Source organism: Apaloderma vittatum, unplaced genomic scaffold (genome assembly GCF_000703405.1).
Source record: "Apaloderma vittatum isolate BGI_N311 unplaced genomic scaffold, ASM70340v1 scaffold10178, whole genome shotgun sequence".
NCBI classification, from domain to species: Eukaryota; Metazoa; Chordata; class Aves; order Trogoniformes; family Trogonidae; genus Apaloderma; species Apaloderma vittatum.
This window is the reverse complement of record NW_009729055.1, coordinates 12,092-28,759: the sequence shown is the minus strand read 5'-3', so window position 1 is coordinate 28,759 and position 16,668 is coordinate 12,092. Positions and strand designations below refer to the sequence as shown.

Sequence of the window (16,668 nt, the reverse complement as noted above, 5' to 3'; positions counted from 1 at the left end):
AACTCTTTTTGAAGAAAAATGTTATTAAAAATTTCAATCAATGGGTAAGCCAAGCAGAATGAATCCCACTACAAAACCAGTGGGAACTTATACAGAATAATTATAATTTCTAAATACCTGTAATTAATGTATCCCCATACAAGGCTTTGAATTCATCGAATTTACTTCCGTCTACAATTCTGGCAATGACCTGAAGAAAATATAGAAAAGTAAAATGAAATTCCTAATCCTTCATAGTTCTTGATTTTAGAAACAAACATCATGCTGACTTAAAATAAACATTTTCCATGTAGAGAATAGGAAGCAATCCACCATACAAACAGTCCGGACACAAGGTAAAGCCCATTTGCTTTATTTAAAGTGTGATTTATCTACATGTTTATAAAAACTGGAATTTCAAGATTCAGAATATTCTAACTGAACAGTTTAAATTATACAGGAAAAAAGTCTTCCCGATTAGTTAAAGCTCAAAGAAAAACTGCTACCTCTGGTTATATTAAAGATTAATCAATAGATTCACATTCATAAAGAGAAAAATATATATAACTATGAATCACTTTCTTAGAGATCAAGTTTATTTTCAGCTTTGCTTGGGTTTGTGATATACAAAAATAATGAAGATTTGTTCTGAGGTTTCTGCAAGATGCGAAGGAGCCATTTTACATAAACACAGATCCACTGCTAGTTAGACATGTGCCAGAAGATTCTTATTTCAAGTTTAAAGAACACAAAGCTATTACAGCTTTCAAGAGTGTAGCGTGAGTCCCACTGAAAGCGCTCACCTTTCTTCCTTTACTGCAAAGCAAATCCTACCCATTTCTGACAAAGTATTTTAAGAAAGGTACACAATTCCTACAATACATACTTGGCTGGTAATGAAAAAGGCTCTGAAAATGGGATCTATGCAGAACATGAGAAACGATGTGGTCTCAGATGAAGGTAACAAGGTAAATAATTACACCAGACCTGCAGCAGAGTACAAGAGTCTCTGTATGTGCTTGGGAGAGCAATGAATTGTTTGGGGTGCTTATACTCCATGAATTTTTAAATATCTGATCTTTACTTTCACAAGATTAACAAAAAAGGAAAGCTATCTCATCATTTGGCAAGTCTACAGAATGCTTTGCCAATGCAGTTCCCTATTTTCTGGCAGCTTTTCCAGTCGTATAAGCAAAAAGTATTGTATCTTCAACATGCAATTGCAATGGGCTGCTGGGTCAAAATATAAAAAAATACATTAGAAGATTTTATTAATTTTAAATATTCACCATAACCCCCAAATCAGATCTCTTTAGAAAAACTATGGTTTTTTTTTGTGTGCAAGAAAACATAGTGCATGCATGTATAGGCATGCAGATCTTGTGTTTATATTCACACCTCTTTGACATCGAAGTTTCTTTTTAGCTGGTCACCAACTATTCCGTATATTTCATCCGCAGGAAATAAAGGCTCTTCTGATGGCTCTATGGTCACCTGTAGAAGTTTAATAAAACAATTTACACAACAGTCCATATCATGACTTAAAAACCCAAGTGCCCTGAACACAGTCTTCTCTTCACCAACCATCAAAATGCCTGTACGAGCTTGTCCTCATTTTACATGAAGACCAAATTTCTTAAACTGAAGTCTGAAAACACTTTCTCACTTACTGTTACCTTTGTTTCTACTCTTGCATATACCTCCATACCTGCTCCACCTCTTCCATCTTATAAAAAAACTGATCACGCTCTCCCATTTGATTGCTTTTCCCCTGTGTCCTATCAGGCAGTGAGTACTCTGAAAAACCTATTAAGACTTTTGCCAGGCAGCTGAATACAACATCTGCCTTCCTGCAGCTGGTGAGCTTTCAACTCAAATTTGTCCTCTCTGTCAAAGCAAATTCAGGCAATTCCTCTCCCATACGCCATCGACTGTGCTTTCTGCAAGGAATTTTTAAAGCAATGCAACACAGTGACATGATTCAGGTATATACCTTTCATTAATAAGCACAGAAAACTTGTATTTAAAAAGATGCTTTCAGTCCCCATGTGTTGCCTGGTCTAGTCGAGAGGTGGCGTCCCTGCCCATGACAGGGAGGTTGGACTAGAGGATCTCTAAGGTCCCTTCCAGCCTAGGCCATTCTGTGATGATGATGATGATGATGATGAGGTATCTAAATTTTAAATCCAAAGGAATGATCACGTGGGCTGAAATGAAGCACCTGGCAGGACTGGGTTAATTGTAAAGCAGAGGTCTGTAATTCTGAAGCACTGGTCTAATTGCTTCAGTCTTGCATGTAATCCAAATGATTTTATTAGGAATAACGCAATGGAACATCATTGCAGAACTCAAATATTGGAGAAATCTCTAAGGACAAGAATCATAACTTTCATTTTCAAAGTGTCTAAAGTCACAGACAAAAAACGTGTTGTATAAATCAGGAAAATAAAAGCCTTCCTAATTTAAACACAGTGTTGTCACATTCTGTACACTTACGTCTACTTTCTTCTGGAGATTTAAACTTCTTACAGCTTTCCTTGCTAGATGAAGTGCATGGTTGTCATCCAAAGCATAATGATCTGTTACACCAGATTTTCTGCACATAAATAAAAATAGCAATATGAAGGCTTAGAAAAATAAAATACGACAACAAAAATTTCAGGGTTTAAAATATTTTAAGACTTTATAAGTTTTATATTTTCCTTTAGTATACAGATGCTGCAATACTACAGATGCTACGACACTCTTCTCCATGTTCTATTATGAAATTATTTTTAAAATAAACCCCATGCCTGAACTTTTCTTTGGAACAGTATATTCAGGTTATCAGACATGACAAAAAAGGGGAGCTCTAGGATATAAAAAAATCTAAATGACAATATAGAAGATGAGAAACAATGTTAAAGTGAAAATTAAAATTCATTTGAAATCATAAAGAAAACGTTTCACAGAAATGTTATGAACTGCTCTTAAAAATAATTCTTTATTCACCTCAGTAAATTGAAGTAAAAATTAAGTATTTATCCTACAGTAATATCTAACTTTGTTTACTATTCATTCTAGACCTAGGAAGTGCGCAGAATTCTTTGTTTTGATAAGAAGTACTCTCTTACAAAAAACACAAGCTATTTTCATCTTGCTTGGAGTAAGTTCTAACACAGTAATAAAGATGAGACCTGCAAAACATATTCTCTTTCTTAATGCATATTATCTATTAACCCTCAGTATTAACGAGTATAAAAAGAAGTCCTCCATATTATGCATGATGCTGCAGTACGCTAGACATCTGAGTATTGTGAAGCAGTAAATGAAGGAAATAAGATCCTAACTACAGTAACATAAGGTAACTATGCTGCTGTAACAATAAAAGTATTCATCAGCACCAGATAAGGACAAAGAAAATCTTGATTTTCAAAATCTAAACATAGCTTTAAAATATCCAACTATAAATTTAAAGAACACAGTACAGTAAAATACAATACAGCCTACTAAAGTCTAAAGGATGGAAGAAATTATCTCTGGGAACATATTTCTCTAAACCTGCAGTGAAGATCTGCTCCTCCAAGATCCTCTGCTGATACCTCTTCACCTGTTGCTGCTTTGACCTGAAAGAAGAAAAAGAATATGAGCTTTAGAGTTGACACTCGTCTTGCATTAATGTTTACACTGGCTTAGTTACAGCAACAAAATCACTGCAAAATGCTTCTTCATTAATATAATTTCCTCAGTTACTGTTGCCCAGATCTGTCAGATCTAAAATGTGACAACACAGAATCTTCTCAAAATTGCTTAGTTTCTCCAACTTAGCATCCTTACTGTAACATTAATACGAAGTTTTTATTGAGAAAGACTGCCACGTCCATTGTTAGTGTGAGTATACTTACATACCCTTTACACTTACGAACATGCATTTTCCAAAAAATCTTTTTTGCACTTAACAGTTTCAAATGTGACACTTTCCTGCATTGTTTCAAACAAACAACATCTCAGTTGAAACTTAGCATTCTTTGACTTTGCTTTTTCTACATAAACTCTTCTTCTGTGAATTTTAACTTACTTATTTAAATATTTACCATAAAACAATCATTAGCAGTTTTTATTTTCTACATCTTCCATTAAATACACAATACTCTGGTAAGAATGATTTTCTTTAAAAAAGTGTATTAATGGCATACGACTTTTTGGATAAAATATGATGCCTCCATAAATACATCTGGAATGCACAGTCTAAATCCCAGATTTGTCAAATCTTAGACCTTTGCAGGATAATTCAAGAACGAGTGAACTCCTTCAAACAAAGCAGTATCATTTACTGCATAGTAAAAAAACCTATTATGAGTTCCAAAACAGATTTCAGTTTCCAAGTTCTGTGCCTAAAACCAAAGTACAGTGATATAAACACTTATATACTTCCAAACTGTCAAATTTGTAAAATTAATTAAAGATATTTCTTCGCTAGTAGTATTTTTATTTTTAAATTTGAATGGCTACTCGTGTAACATGAAGGTGTGGCATTCTGATACTAACTAATGAGAAGCTTGTCAGAGACAAAATTAACTCGAGTCTTCATTGAACAACAAATAGAAGAACATACTTTTAAGAGAAATTAGGTAACACTTCTTCATCGACAGGGTTGCCAAGCATTGACACAGGCTGCCCAGGGAAGTGATGGAGTCACAGTCCCTGGAGGTGTTCAGAAGATGTGTACATGTGGTGCTCAGGGATATGGTTTAGTGGTGGCCTTGGTAGTGCCAGTGCTAACAGTGGTGCTGTATTATCTTAAGGGTCTATTCCAAAATAAATGATTCAGTAATTCTATTCTGTGATGCTATGAAATAATTCCATGCATCTCTCTTTACGCATCTCACGCAGTATGCAGTTATACAGTGATTCTGTGACAACTGCAGAACTCGAACAAACCCGATCATAGCACTGATTTCTATTAGCACACAAAACTAGACACTCATTTTAATCAACTCTACACAGATTCTTCCAAATCACAAAACCAGAGTTGTGAATTCTGCTGGCCACCCTGGCAGACTGTCTCGTTTGAGCAGGGTCAAAGAGAAGAGGATGCTCATGACCATGTACAGTTGAGTTTGAGTATCTCCAAGGGTGAAGACTCACCCAAACTCTCTGGACAACTGCACGATCATCCTTGCAGTAAAAAACTGCTTTCTTACACCTAAACAGAATTTCCTGTTTTCATCTTTGGCCTGTAGCCTCCTGATATGTCACTGGGCATCAATGAGAAGTCCGGCTTTACTATCTTTAGTACCCCCTGCAAGGTATATATACAGACAAGTATATATACAGGTATATATATAAGGTATAAGGTATATATACAGGCAAGTCTGTATATACAGACTGCCCCTGAGCCACCACTTCACCAGGCTGAGGAGTTCCAGCTCTCTCAACCTCTCCTCCTGTCAGTGCTCCAGTGTCCCTTCAACATCTCCACTGACTTTCACTGCCTCATGTGAGTACATCCATGTCTTTCTTGGTCTGGAGAACCTAGAACTGGACCTAGTACCCCAACTGTCTTTTATGAGGACTGAGTAGATGGGAAGTCACCACCCTTGCCTTGCTGGAAATGCTCTCTCTAATGCACACCCAGGATGTTGCTGACTGCCTTTTCTGCAAGGGCACATTGCTGGCTCAGGTTCAACTTGGTGTGCCCTGGGACCTACACAGCCTCCTCTGCCAAGCACCTTCCCAACTGGTTGGTCCCCACCCTCTTCTGGTCCCTAAGATTATTCCTTCCAAGGAGCACTTGCCTGCTGTGTTTAACTCCCAAAGGTTCTGTTCAGCCCTGTTCTGCAGCCTCTTGAGGTCCCTCTGAAAGGTAGCACAACCATCTGCTCTATTAACCACTCCTCACAGGTTTTTATCACCTGCAAATTTGCTGATGGTGAACTTGGACCACTGTCCAGGTCATGTGTGAAGATCCTGAACAGTACTAGTCCCAGAGTTGAACTCTGGGGTACACCACTAGCGAGTGACCTCCAGCGTGAGCCCAGCAGCTCAGCCAGGTCTCAGGCCACCTCACCATCCACTGACTCAGTCCATACTTCATCAGTTCGTTATGCAAGACAGTGTCAAAAGTCAACATAAAAAATATCCACTGCTCTGTGTGGTTCCACTGAGCCTGTTATCTCAGCATACAGAGTTGTCAGTTTGGTCAGGCCCCACTGTAAATCCATGCTTACTACTCAAGTCACCTTCCTGACCACAGTGTTTTGGGAAATAGCTTCCAGGATTATTTGCTCCACCACCTTCCCAAGTACTGCAGTGCAACACAGAATTGTACAAACTGTAGTTCAAATAGTACTAACCTTCATAAAATTCAGTAAACTCCAAGAGACTGCAGATAGAGCCTTGACAAGATATGTGGGGATTTTCAAAGAAATCTGTGTTCAAGCCACTTCAACGAGCAACCATCAGGAGAAATGAACATGAATTTTAGACAAAATGTGCATTTCCCACAAAAGATCAGGCTGATATTTTCTAGCCCATAAATATACACAAACTTGACAAATCCAGCCCTTTTTACCTTCATTCACTGCTGAGCACAGACAGTAGAGAACTTCCCCCAAGGAAGGAAGAATCACAAGTTTCCGGAATGGGATGGAGAAGCCTACAGATCAACACGGCATCCTGAGCTACAAGCAGTATTGCCAAGGGTGGGGATACAGATTCCTAAGCCTGAGGGAGTGAGAAGAATGGCCCCAGGTATTACCACTACTGCTGTGATACTTGCCCTCTTACTACTGAGTTACATCTGTTCATGATGTCATTACTCTTCACCTTTCTAAAAAGAAGGAAACTTGCATTTTCGACATTTGACTGTACCTGCAATTTACTTTTTTTTAGCATATACATCCCAAGACCAATTATAAGTAACACCAGGGATTTTCTTTCACTTCTTTAGGATGTTTTGTTTTAGGCAGGTGAGTGATAAAATCGAATCCAATTTTCTTCATATAGGAAACACATTTTGGAGAACAGAGTATACACAATAACGACTACAATATCTGATACAACATGGAACAGAAGTTTCTGTGGGAGTCTGAAGTAATTCTGATGTTTATAGAAAGGCAAGTAAAGTATTTTCAGTGAGAATATGAAAAGCTCTACCTAAGAGAAAAGCTGACATGTAGTGATATTAAAGTTTGATCTATATGCATGAAGATAAGGATCATTACATCTGCGCGTTGCTAAGTAACAAATTAAATCGGAGGATAGTTGTGAAATCTTCCTCCGGGAGCAGCAAAAAGTTTCCATCCTTTCTAGCTTCACAGTATGTCACAGGTTAGGGCTGGGCCGGCCACTAACACGGACAGACGCTTTCTAACCCCCTCTTCCCCCTGCAAACGGGAAGGAAAAGGGAGTGAGGCAGAGAGATTTACAGGTTAGAGAAAAAAAACTAGAACCACTGTAATGAAACAATAATAGAAATAACAGTGGAATGATAAAAGTAAATAGCTCTGTACAACTATAGATAGTGGCCTCATATCAAACCTGACTCCCTGCCCCGATATCAATCCCCACTGATGCTGCAGAGCAGGAGGCACTGGGGCAGCCCCAGGCTCAGCGGTGGTGGCAGGAGCTGGATACAGGAACTGGATTCGGGAACTCAGGATCCGGATCAAAAGCAGGAGGTCAGATGGAGTCCTCCCTGGACACCGGCCAGTGCAGAAAAGGGACGAAACTCGCGTGATCACTCAATTTATACTAAATATGATGTATATGGGATGGAATACTCTCGATGGTCACCTGTCCTGTCTCTTACCCCCCAGGAGGTGCCACCTTTTACTTCTTTGTGACCCTTTTACTTCCTGGCCCCCCCAGCGTGGCACACAAGAGCCAGCAGTGGCCTTGGTCACTACAGGAGCAATTATAAGCAAGAGCCTGTCTGCATCCCAGTCCCAGGCAGTGACTGCAAACATCAGGTGTTATCACTGCTGGTAGCACACACTGTCTGCAAAAACATGCTGCTGACTTCAGAAAGTGCAGCCTTTTAGAAGAGACTAAACTGGAAAGTAAAAATCACTAAACAGGACTGGGTTTTAGCTAAACCCAAGACACAACATCCTTGTAGTCACTGACTTGCCTGGTGAAGTCTTCCCTTCGTGACCTGACCCAGGCCATCCTTTCTCAGCTGCCCATCCCAACGAAAGACTCCCATGCTACATCTCAGTGATACACATACAAATGAAGTCATTCATTTCTGATGTTAAACAATTACCATCCTCTCAGAATAAGAAAATCTGTTTCCTATTTTTTTCACCTTCCCAGCCAGCTTCCTGGGTAGTCTTGGGTAGCGGCCATCTTGCTTTGCACCTGCTTCATGCTGGAACCTGAAAGACACTTTGAGCACGCTCCCCAGGACACATCATTCAATGGACTCAAGGAGTCTCTCAGGTCTGCAGAACCTTTCCAGCCCTGACACAGCTCCAAGCAGAGGTGCTTGGAGCGCAGAGCACTCCCCAGCACTCTTGCCAGTGGAAGTGCCAGGTCAGAGGAGCCGAATTCCCTCAGGTCTTTCAGATCAACCAATGTTACGCACTCAGCTAGTATGATTTCCAACTATTAGTCTTCATTCGTATTTATGCTACTTTTCACCAAGAAACTCCTAATATCTAAATTACAGTGATAAATTTACAGAAAACTGATTAATTTTGAGGGAGGATTTGTCTTTGTTTACCTATAAACAAGAAGCTGAAAGAGTCTAAATACAAGATAAAAGGGAATAGAGACCTAAGCAAGATGTTGGAAACAACTATTGTCAAAGAAATTCCAACAGACAAAGAAATTCTTGAATTCAAAATTAAAATGAGCAGCAAATAGTGTTAAATTACCCAGTTGCTACTAATTACTTCATCTGCTTTTGCTGATTACTTTGTTCTTGTCAGCTTGGAAAGCCTCCACTGAAACAATAAAATACTTCAAGCTAAATGTAGACAATAAAGTACCTTTGTACTTAGGCGCGGTGTATGTGTGTGTGTTCCCACTGCTCTCCCTAACTGCTCAGGCCAGTTACGTTCTGAATTTATTTAAGATATTCTGGAACAGTAACTAGCATTCACCAGCCACAGAAAAGTATGTCTGCAAAAATGTTTACTTTTTTTTTTTAAAGTTGCACAAGAATTTAATATCCATCTATACATTGAACTTTAGAGGAAAACAAACAAGCACAAAATGCTAAATCCACTTTCAGCATCAAGATGACATAATGGGGGAAAAAAAGCAGCCTTCAAGTAAAGGGAAACAATGAAATGCAAAACCATACTGTTCTAGTAAGAGTAGTGCTATACAGGTAAACACTAATTGAATCACAGGTAAGCTCTTCATGCTTTTAAGGAAATTAACACAATTGTGCCTTAGGAACTGTCTACAAAAAAATCTGTCAGTGGTTATATTCCCGTAGCTTATGGGACTTGCAATCTTTTCCCAGTATCTTAAGTGATGCAAAGAAGGGACTTCCAGCAGAATCTCCCCCATTTCTACAGGAAATGAGCAGTGCAGTGTCTTCGTTAACACTGGCACAGAGTGATTTGCCCATTTATGCCTGCCCAAGTTCAAAGGACTTTTGAGAGACATTTGACTTGCACGTGGCTTTGTCACAGGAATAACGTCTAAAAACTCCCAAAAGACTATAGTCAGAACAATGTGCAGCCTGAGACCTGTTTGTTCAAAGAGATAAATAACTGATTATTTCAAAAAAGCAGTTTATCCGGTCAGACTTCACTGAGACTAGAATAGCTGGGCTGCACTGTTATTTCTAGCACTAACATTCAGTACCAGAAATTCCTTTCTTCTCATAAGGCTTGTTTTAAGTAAAATAATAATTGTTAGCAAATATTATCTGTATTGGTATAAAACTGAGTCTACGCTAGAACATTCATTGGTACAGCTGGTTTTAGAAAAATAAAGACTTCCTTTCCTGTTGGAGACAAGCTACTAAAATTTTAAAGCTGTCTTATGCTGTAATAGTTTGTACAGTCACCAGTTCCACTATGAATTCCACAATAAAGCAAGTTTTAATTCACAGAATTAAATTCACAGAATTCAGGTCAGTTTCCTGAGAAACAATCTCCATACTAAGACAGTAAGGAAATGATGACAAATTCCACTGTAGGTGTACTTCCTTCGTCTGTAAACTGACATAAAATATAGCTGATCAGTCTTGCTTCTGAAGTTCTCTGATCTTGACTATGAGATATAATATAAATGCTTGGGAATTTTTTATTATTTCAAGTCAAAACTAAAGACTATATAATTGAATAAAGAAAGCATTTTTATCGTTTAAAATGTGCACAGCAACCTAAAAGCAGTACTATAAAAACACCTTAACAAAGTCTAACTTACATATACACTGCTAACAGAAAAGATTTAATTTAGGATATAAACATTCCGATATACTTATAAAGTGCGAACTATTTCCAGAATATCTGGAAATATCTCACCAAGAAAGATCTCAATAGTTCAAGCTGTACAACTGTCAGTAGCACAATTCTGGGGGGACTGTGTGTTAACAGTAACTTCTGTATCCTTACCAACGGTGGCCCTCCCAAGAATATTGTTCCCTGTTTGCCAACAATAATACTTTCATCAGCCATAGCAGGTACGTATGCTCCTCCTGCTGTGCAGGATCCCATTACTACTGCTATCTGTTGGGAAAACAGAAAACACAAGTCAATGAATTGTCCAATCGTTAAAATTAGCGAATGCACAAGCTGCTATCACACATTGTACTGATTTTAACACAGGTTCTAGGACAGCACTGCAGGATTATGTTTGCCTGACAGAGCAAATACTTTATTGCTTCAGCAATTCTTCAAATAAACAGGGAATCTCTCTAGTTTTCAACAATCTTTTAAACTTAAGACCACTCTGCAGGAAACCTCCTGTACGAAGTACTATGAGCTACACGTGTGAAACATTAGAAGACGGGCACGTTCTACCATGAAATTTGTTTTTACTGATTAATGGTAAAAGACTGAAATTTAAGAGTTTGCTCCTGGTGTTTATGCTTAAGTCACAGCTTCAGCTGTTGCTTACTGGCATAATTTCAGCAAAGCCAACATCTTTTGAAGAAAATTCCTCACATCCACTAGCATGTCCCTTCAGTTCTTCAATGGGTTAACTAATTAACTCTGCCCCTTCGAGGCATGTTGAATAACTTGTGGCTTTAGCACGAATAATCTCTGCTTCATCCTTAAGCCTAATTTTGAGATTAGCATCTACTGAAAGAACATTTTCTACTAGTACCATTTTGGTGACACTTTTACAAATCTGACTTGACCCCAGACATGATGAATACTGCAGCAGCACATGATCATGAAAGTGAAGTGTCTCACTTCTCCTTCAGGGGAGCTCCCCCAAAGATCCTTTCAAAAGAGCTTGTAAAGCAGAAGAAATGGAATACTCATATGAGAAAGGAAGACAGTAAGAAAGGAATTGTCTAATCTAATGTTTCCTTTCACAGCCATAAAAAAAACCCCACAAAAAAAGCAACATCAAGTGTTCTGTGTTACGGTTTGCTCTTAAAAGTAAACAGCACACAAAACTAAAACTCCCAAATTATATCACCTTTAGATACCAAGGAGCAGATGAACTATGTCAACCTGCTACCATCAAATCCATCAGCTTTACAGCAAATGGTTTTCAGTATTTTAAATTATATTCAGAGTCACATGACTGAAGTGCAGTATTTCTGTCGTGCATTTAATAAATACCTCCTGCTAAACATAAAGATAACGTAAGCCTCTAGATATGGGAGAAACTTGAGGAAAAAGTTTATTTGATTTTTTTTTCCCCCAGGATTTAAGTCTTCTTTCTGCTTTTAATTTGCCATGTTCATCCTGAAAAATGTGCCCGCACTTAAACCTTAACTCAGGTGTTACTTTTTCCAACACATAAACTGGAATATGCACACAGCAGAAAAAACAAAATCTACCTGTCAGATAGCAAAACTTCAAATTCCCAATTAACATGCTACTTCCTGACTTCATTCTTTGAATTACTGCATAGGAAATTACTTAAAAACACACTAAAAGTCAACAGTTCTGAACACAAATATCCACTGAGCTGCTCTCCACTGTATCCGTGCAGCGCATGAGTGTGAGAGAGCGTAGCAAGTGGCTAACAAGAAGCTAATCACAGCTTTCTGATTCACACCCATCAATGCAATTTGAAGCTGCAGTAGGAGTATAATAAATTAGTCATGGGTAAAAGTGGAGAGGGAAATTAAAAGCACCATAGGCTTGAAATAGGAGGGGGAAAAAAAAGCAAAAATGCAAAAAAGCAAAAAGGAAAAAAAAGAAAAAAAGCAAGCACTTCAGGGGCAAAAATTGAGAAAAAGCTCATGAACTGATGAAATAGACCTTCAGGCAGGCCACAACAAAGAAGAGGAGGTAGAAAACTAAAATCCAGGCTCCCACATCAGAACTAAACAGAATGCATATCCAAGGGAGCAAAATTTCCTAACACAATTTCCTCATGAAACATCCTCTCAGACAGGAAAGATTATTCCAGCTACCGCAGTCTGTTAGCACAGAATCAATAGCATACTTATAAATGCCTTTTCAAAAAGAAACACAGCATAGAAACATCTCCCAAACAAAACACACCCACATTCATCATTTAAATGAAGGAAGCACTTAAATAAACATTTTTCCCAGTCTTCCATAAACATTCTGAGGAAGCTACACAGCACCATACTATGAAAATTCAGCTTTCATCAGTGTCATACCAAATAGCAAATCATTCCTATACTTATTGTATAGGACTACAATGCTACTCTTAATACAATATCACAGTAATCAAAATTCAGCTTTGTGAGGAACTTTATGAACACACTGAAGCTGTTAAAAGATATTCAGAACAACAATCAGCATGACTTTAGAGCCAGGTATTTTTAGATAGACCCTGCCTAATGTCAGTAATTTCACCAGATAATGACTGGGTTATCTAGCAAAAATAAGGTTTAGCAAAATGTCCGGTAAAAGGATAATTCAGCAAAACAGCACTGTGACAGCCCTCTCTGACTCTTGCTGTTCCACAAAAATGCTGGGACAGATTTTATTCACCTATATAAATCTGAAGTACAGCCTAGACTTACCAGTGACTCTGGAGGCTGGTCAGCATGTAAACTGTCTTCTTCCTAAATATTTTTGTTCTAACTCAACAGTGGAGAACTGCCTAATCACTACAATTACCCCATTTTTATTGTTGGAAAACTGCAGAAGTTAAATTATGCCAGACTTTAGAAAGAGATTTACAGTGTGGTGTTGGAATATTCAGCCTTGAATTTCTCTGGAGGCAATGGATGTCAGGACTTTTGTAGAGGAAAAGACGGCTGAAGGTTTGAGTCTGACTTGTTTCCAGTACGTGACAGAAAGGTCTCACGGGAACAAATGCAGGTTTTCCCAGAAACCATGCAAAGCCAATGTCAGGAGTCGGAAGCCATGCTGACCAGGGCAGCTGTTTCACAGTGACAGAAGAACTGGCTTCTATTTCCTCCTTTTCCACCAGGAGATTCAAATAAGCACAATTTCTCACAGAGAATAAATAAAAATGGTTCCAGCCCAATCATGCCTCTCAGTGACAGATGCTGGTAGGAATGAAGTAAATCAAGCCTTATTTTCATTTTACATTAATGATCAGTTTAATAATGTTAATGATAATTTCAAGTATGTCAAAACAACAGTGGTAAAATACTTCCATGACAGATGAAACAGCAAGTTAGTTAAACATTTAGCCTGCTTGAGGCTCCAACACCTATTTCTAAGTCTAGTGTTCTAAAATTTTTCTTCTTAGGTGGAATATCATAAAAATTTCCATCACCTTCTTCCATCCAGCCAATATAAAGTGATAGGCATTGAAGTGACAACACGTCTATGAGCACGGTTTTGAAATTAAGATAATTCAGTGAAAATACCAGCTCACTGCTCAGCAGTCAAAAAAAATCAATGTTAGGAACTACTGGCAAAGGAATAGAAAAACAGAATAGTGTCTATCGTTATGCTATTATATGTCCCTCCATCATTAGCCAACACAATGAGTAGTGCAGTCTGGCTTCTTCGTCTCAGAAAAGATAACAAGACTTGGAAAAGGTTTACAGAAGACAAACTAGGAACATCATAGGCATGAAACACTATGTAGGAAGTACAGCTGAGTCAGCTTGAATTCTCTGCCCTGCTCAGGAGGGTAAGAGGCAGGTGTGGGAGAGGTCTGCACAACCGTATGAAGAGGCGAGATGTTGATCGACTGGAGAGCAACTCTGTAGGAGCAACCTGGTCATCTGCTTTCTTGGAGCATTTCTTTATTTGAAGGAGGTTATCTTCAAAGATCATGGACTACTCTGCCCTCTCTGGCAGCCTGTCACAGGGCCCTGGTGACAATTCCCTTAACAAGCCTAAGCCTGCTCTCCTGATGTCCAGGGTCCTTATCCTGCTCCCTGCCTTCCTCACCTTCCTTGGGACCTTACACCCTGCCCTCCACTTTCACTGCAGCTGAGGCTGCCACAAGCAATCACACCCTCAAACTGTTCCATACTCTTCATGAGTAATAGATGCAGAAGCACACCTCCTCTAGAACTCCACCTGTATCAAAAAAATGACCCCAATGCACTCCTGAAATGCCTGTGACAAAACCACACTTCTAAATCCAGGAACTGTGACTAACAATTCAATGCATCATTAATACATGAGTGAACAAGCTCACTATTCAGGCAGTTTTATCACACAGGAGTGTATAAAATGGACATATAAATACACACATAACCCTGTCAGTAGAAAGTATGTCTCATTCACCAGCCATCATCAAAAGGGTCCTCACCTCTACAGTGCTGATGCAGCCCTGTTCCAAGATGTTTCGTAACACTTCCTCACATGGCCATACGGTCTGTGTCGTCAAGTCCCCTTTTTTCCCACTCCAAGATAGGAGCCGGTAGGTCACGTCATTAACACTAAGGCCAACAAAGAAGATGGCCTCTTCAAAATTATAATGACATTTTGTTGCCAGCTGCTATGTTTACAGTGCCTCCAATCCCCAGACTGCATCACCAGGTCAGGACACCACAAGGTTTTGGTACACCACAAGGCTGTCAAAAACAAAGCATGGGTACAAGCCCTGGGACCAGATAAAGGCAGCAAGCATAAAAACTAATTAGTACATTTCGTTCTTAAGCAAAAGGAAATTACCTGTGGAATTCCTTGTGAGGACATGACTGCTTGGTTATAGAAAATACGGCCAAAATGATCTCGATCTGGAAATACTTCTGCTTGTCGAGGCAAATTTGCTCCTCCTGAATCAACTACAGTGAATGAAAATGTATTAATATGTCTTTGAACAGTGTTACATACTAAAGCTGTTGAGAAAGCATCTGCATGTTACTTAAAATACACAGCATTTACTATCAGTAACTCTAGGTATGTCCGTAAAATTTAGGTATATTAGGATACTCTTTTGAAAAAAAGAAAGAAAAATAAGTAACATCATTCACACCCAAAATAACATCCATCCCACTCACCACAATGGAGAGCAAATTCAGATACACTCGGAGACATAATCATACCTCCCCATACAAAATTCTAAACTCATCTAATTGCAACACATTTAAATTAAGAACACTTCCAATGTATAATTTTAACTCAATTATTCTACTGCAACTTTGTCACAAGTTCCAGAGAGCAGCAGGACTAATCACCACTGAGTTCAAGAGGTATAGCATGCGTACTTTCATACCTTTATTACAAAGACATATTGAAGACCTGCTTTAAGAACCTTTGTCTACTCTGTGTCCTTGCCAACTGCAGCCACCTCTCCACTCCCAAATAACTGAAATACATTACGCCGTAAGACTCCAAAGAAGGACAGAAGACTAGAAGGCAGTGTACAGAGAGTTAAAGCACCTCTGAAAACTCTGGCTCCGGGTATTTAGTTTTTATCTATAAGCAGCAGTCCATACGCACATTTTCATGCTGCGTGACTGCAGCCAGCACTGTCGTACACACCCAGCTTTACATTCAGCTGGAAGTAAGGTTACGAGTGAAGTTGGAGGCCTGTGGCCAGTGCTGTTCCCCAGGGATCAGTGCTGGGCCCGGTTTTGTTCAGTATCTTCATCAACTACCTGGATGAGGGGACAGAGGGCACTCTCAGCAAGTTCGCTGATGGTAGGAAACTGGGAGGGGTGGCTGACACCCAGGCAGGCTGTGCTGCCATCCAGTGAGATCTGGGCAGGCTGGAGAGCTGGGCAAAGGGGAACCTCATGGAGTTCAGTGAGGACAAGTGTAGAGTCCTGCAGCTGGGGAGGAACAACACCAGGCTTTGGTACAGATTAGGGGTCGTCCTGCTGGAAAGCAGCCCCGTGGAGAAAGACCTTGGAGTCCCAGTGGGCAGTGAGTTGTCCCTGGGACAGAAAAGTGCCCTTGTGGCCAAGAGGGCCAGTGGGATCCTGGGGTGCATTAAGAAAAGTGTGTCCAGCAGGTCTAGGGAGGTTCTCCTCCCGCTCTGCTCTGCCCTGGTGAGACCACACCTGGAATTCTGTGTCCAGTTTGGGGCTCCCCAGTTCAAGAGAGACAGGGACCTACTGGAGAGAGTCCAGCAGAGAGCTACGAGGGGGATCAAGGGACTTGAAAATCTCTCCTGTGAAGAGACACTGAGAGAACTGGGGCTGTTTAG

At 39.5% G+C, this 16,668-nt stretch overlaps 1 protein-coding gene across 1 annotated transcript in view; it reads right to left on the bottom strand.

Moving 5' to 3' along the window:
* The window catches only part of MCCC2 (methylcrotonoyl-CoA carboxylase 2 (beta)), a 35,461-nt gene that overhangs the window by 12,014 nt on the left and 6,779 nt on the right, over nt 1–16,668 (bottom strand). Inside the window, exons 5-10 of the mRNA XM_009874310.1 lie at nt 15,189–15,301; nt 10,539–10,652; nt 3,520–3,584; nt 2,476–2,575; nt 1,378–1,473; nt 118–190 (exon numbers count right to left, since the gene is read on the bottom strand). Of these exons, the coding sequence (XP_009872612.1) occupies nt 118–190; nt 1,378–1,473; nt 2,476–2,575; nt 3,520–3,584; nt 10,539–10,652; nt 15,189–15,301 (561 nt within the window). The remainder of the gene's footprint in view (nt 1–117; nt 191–1,377; nt 1,474–2,475; nt 2,576–3,519; nt 3,585–10,538; nt 10,653–15,188; nt 15,302–16,668) is intronic.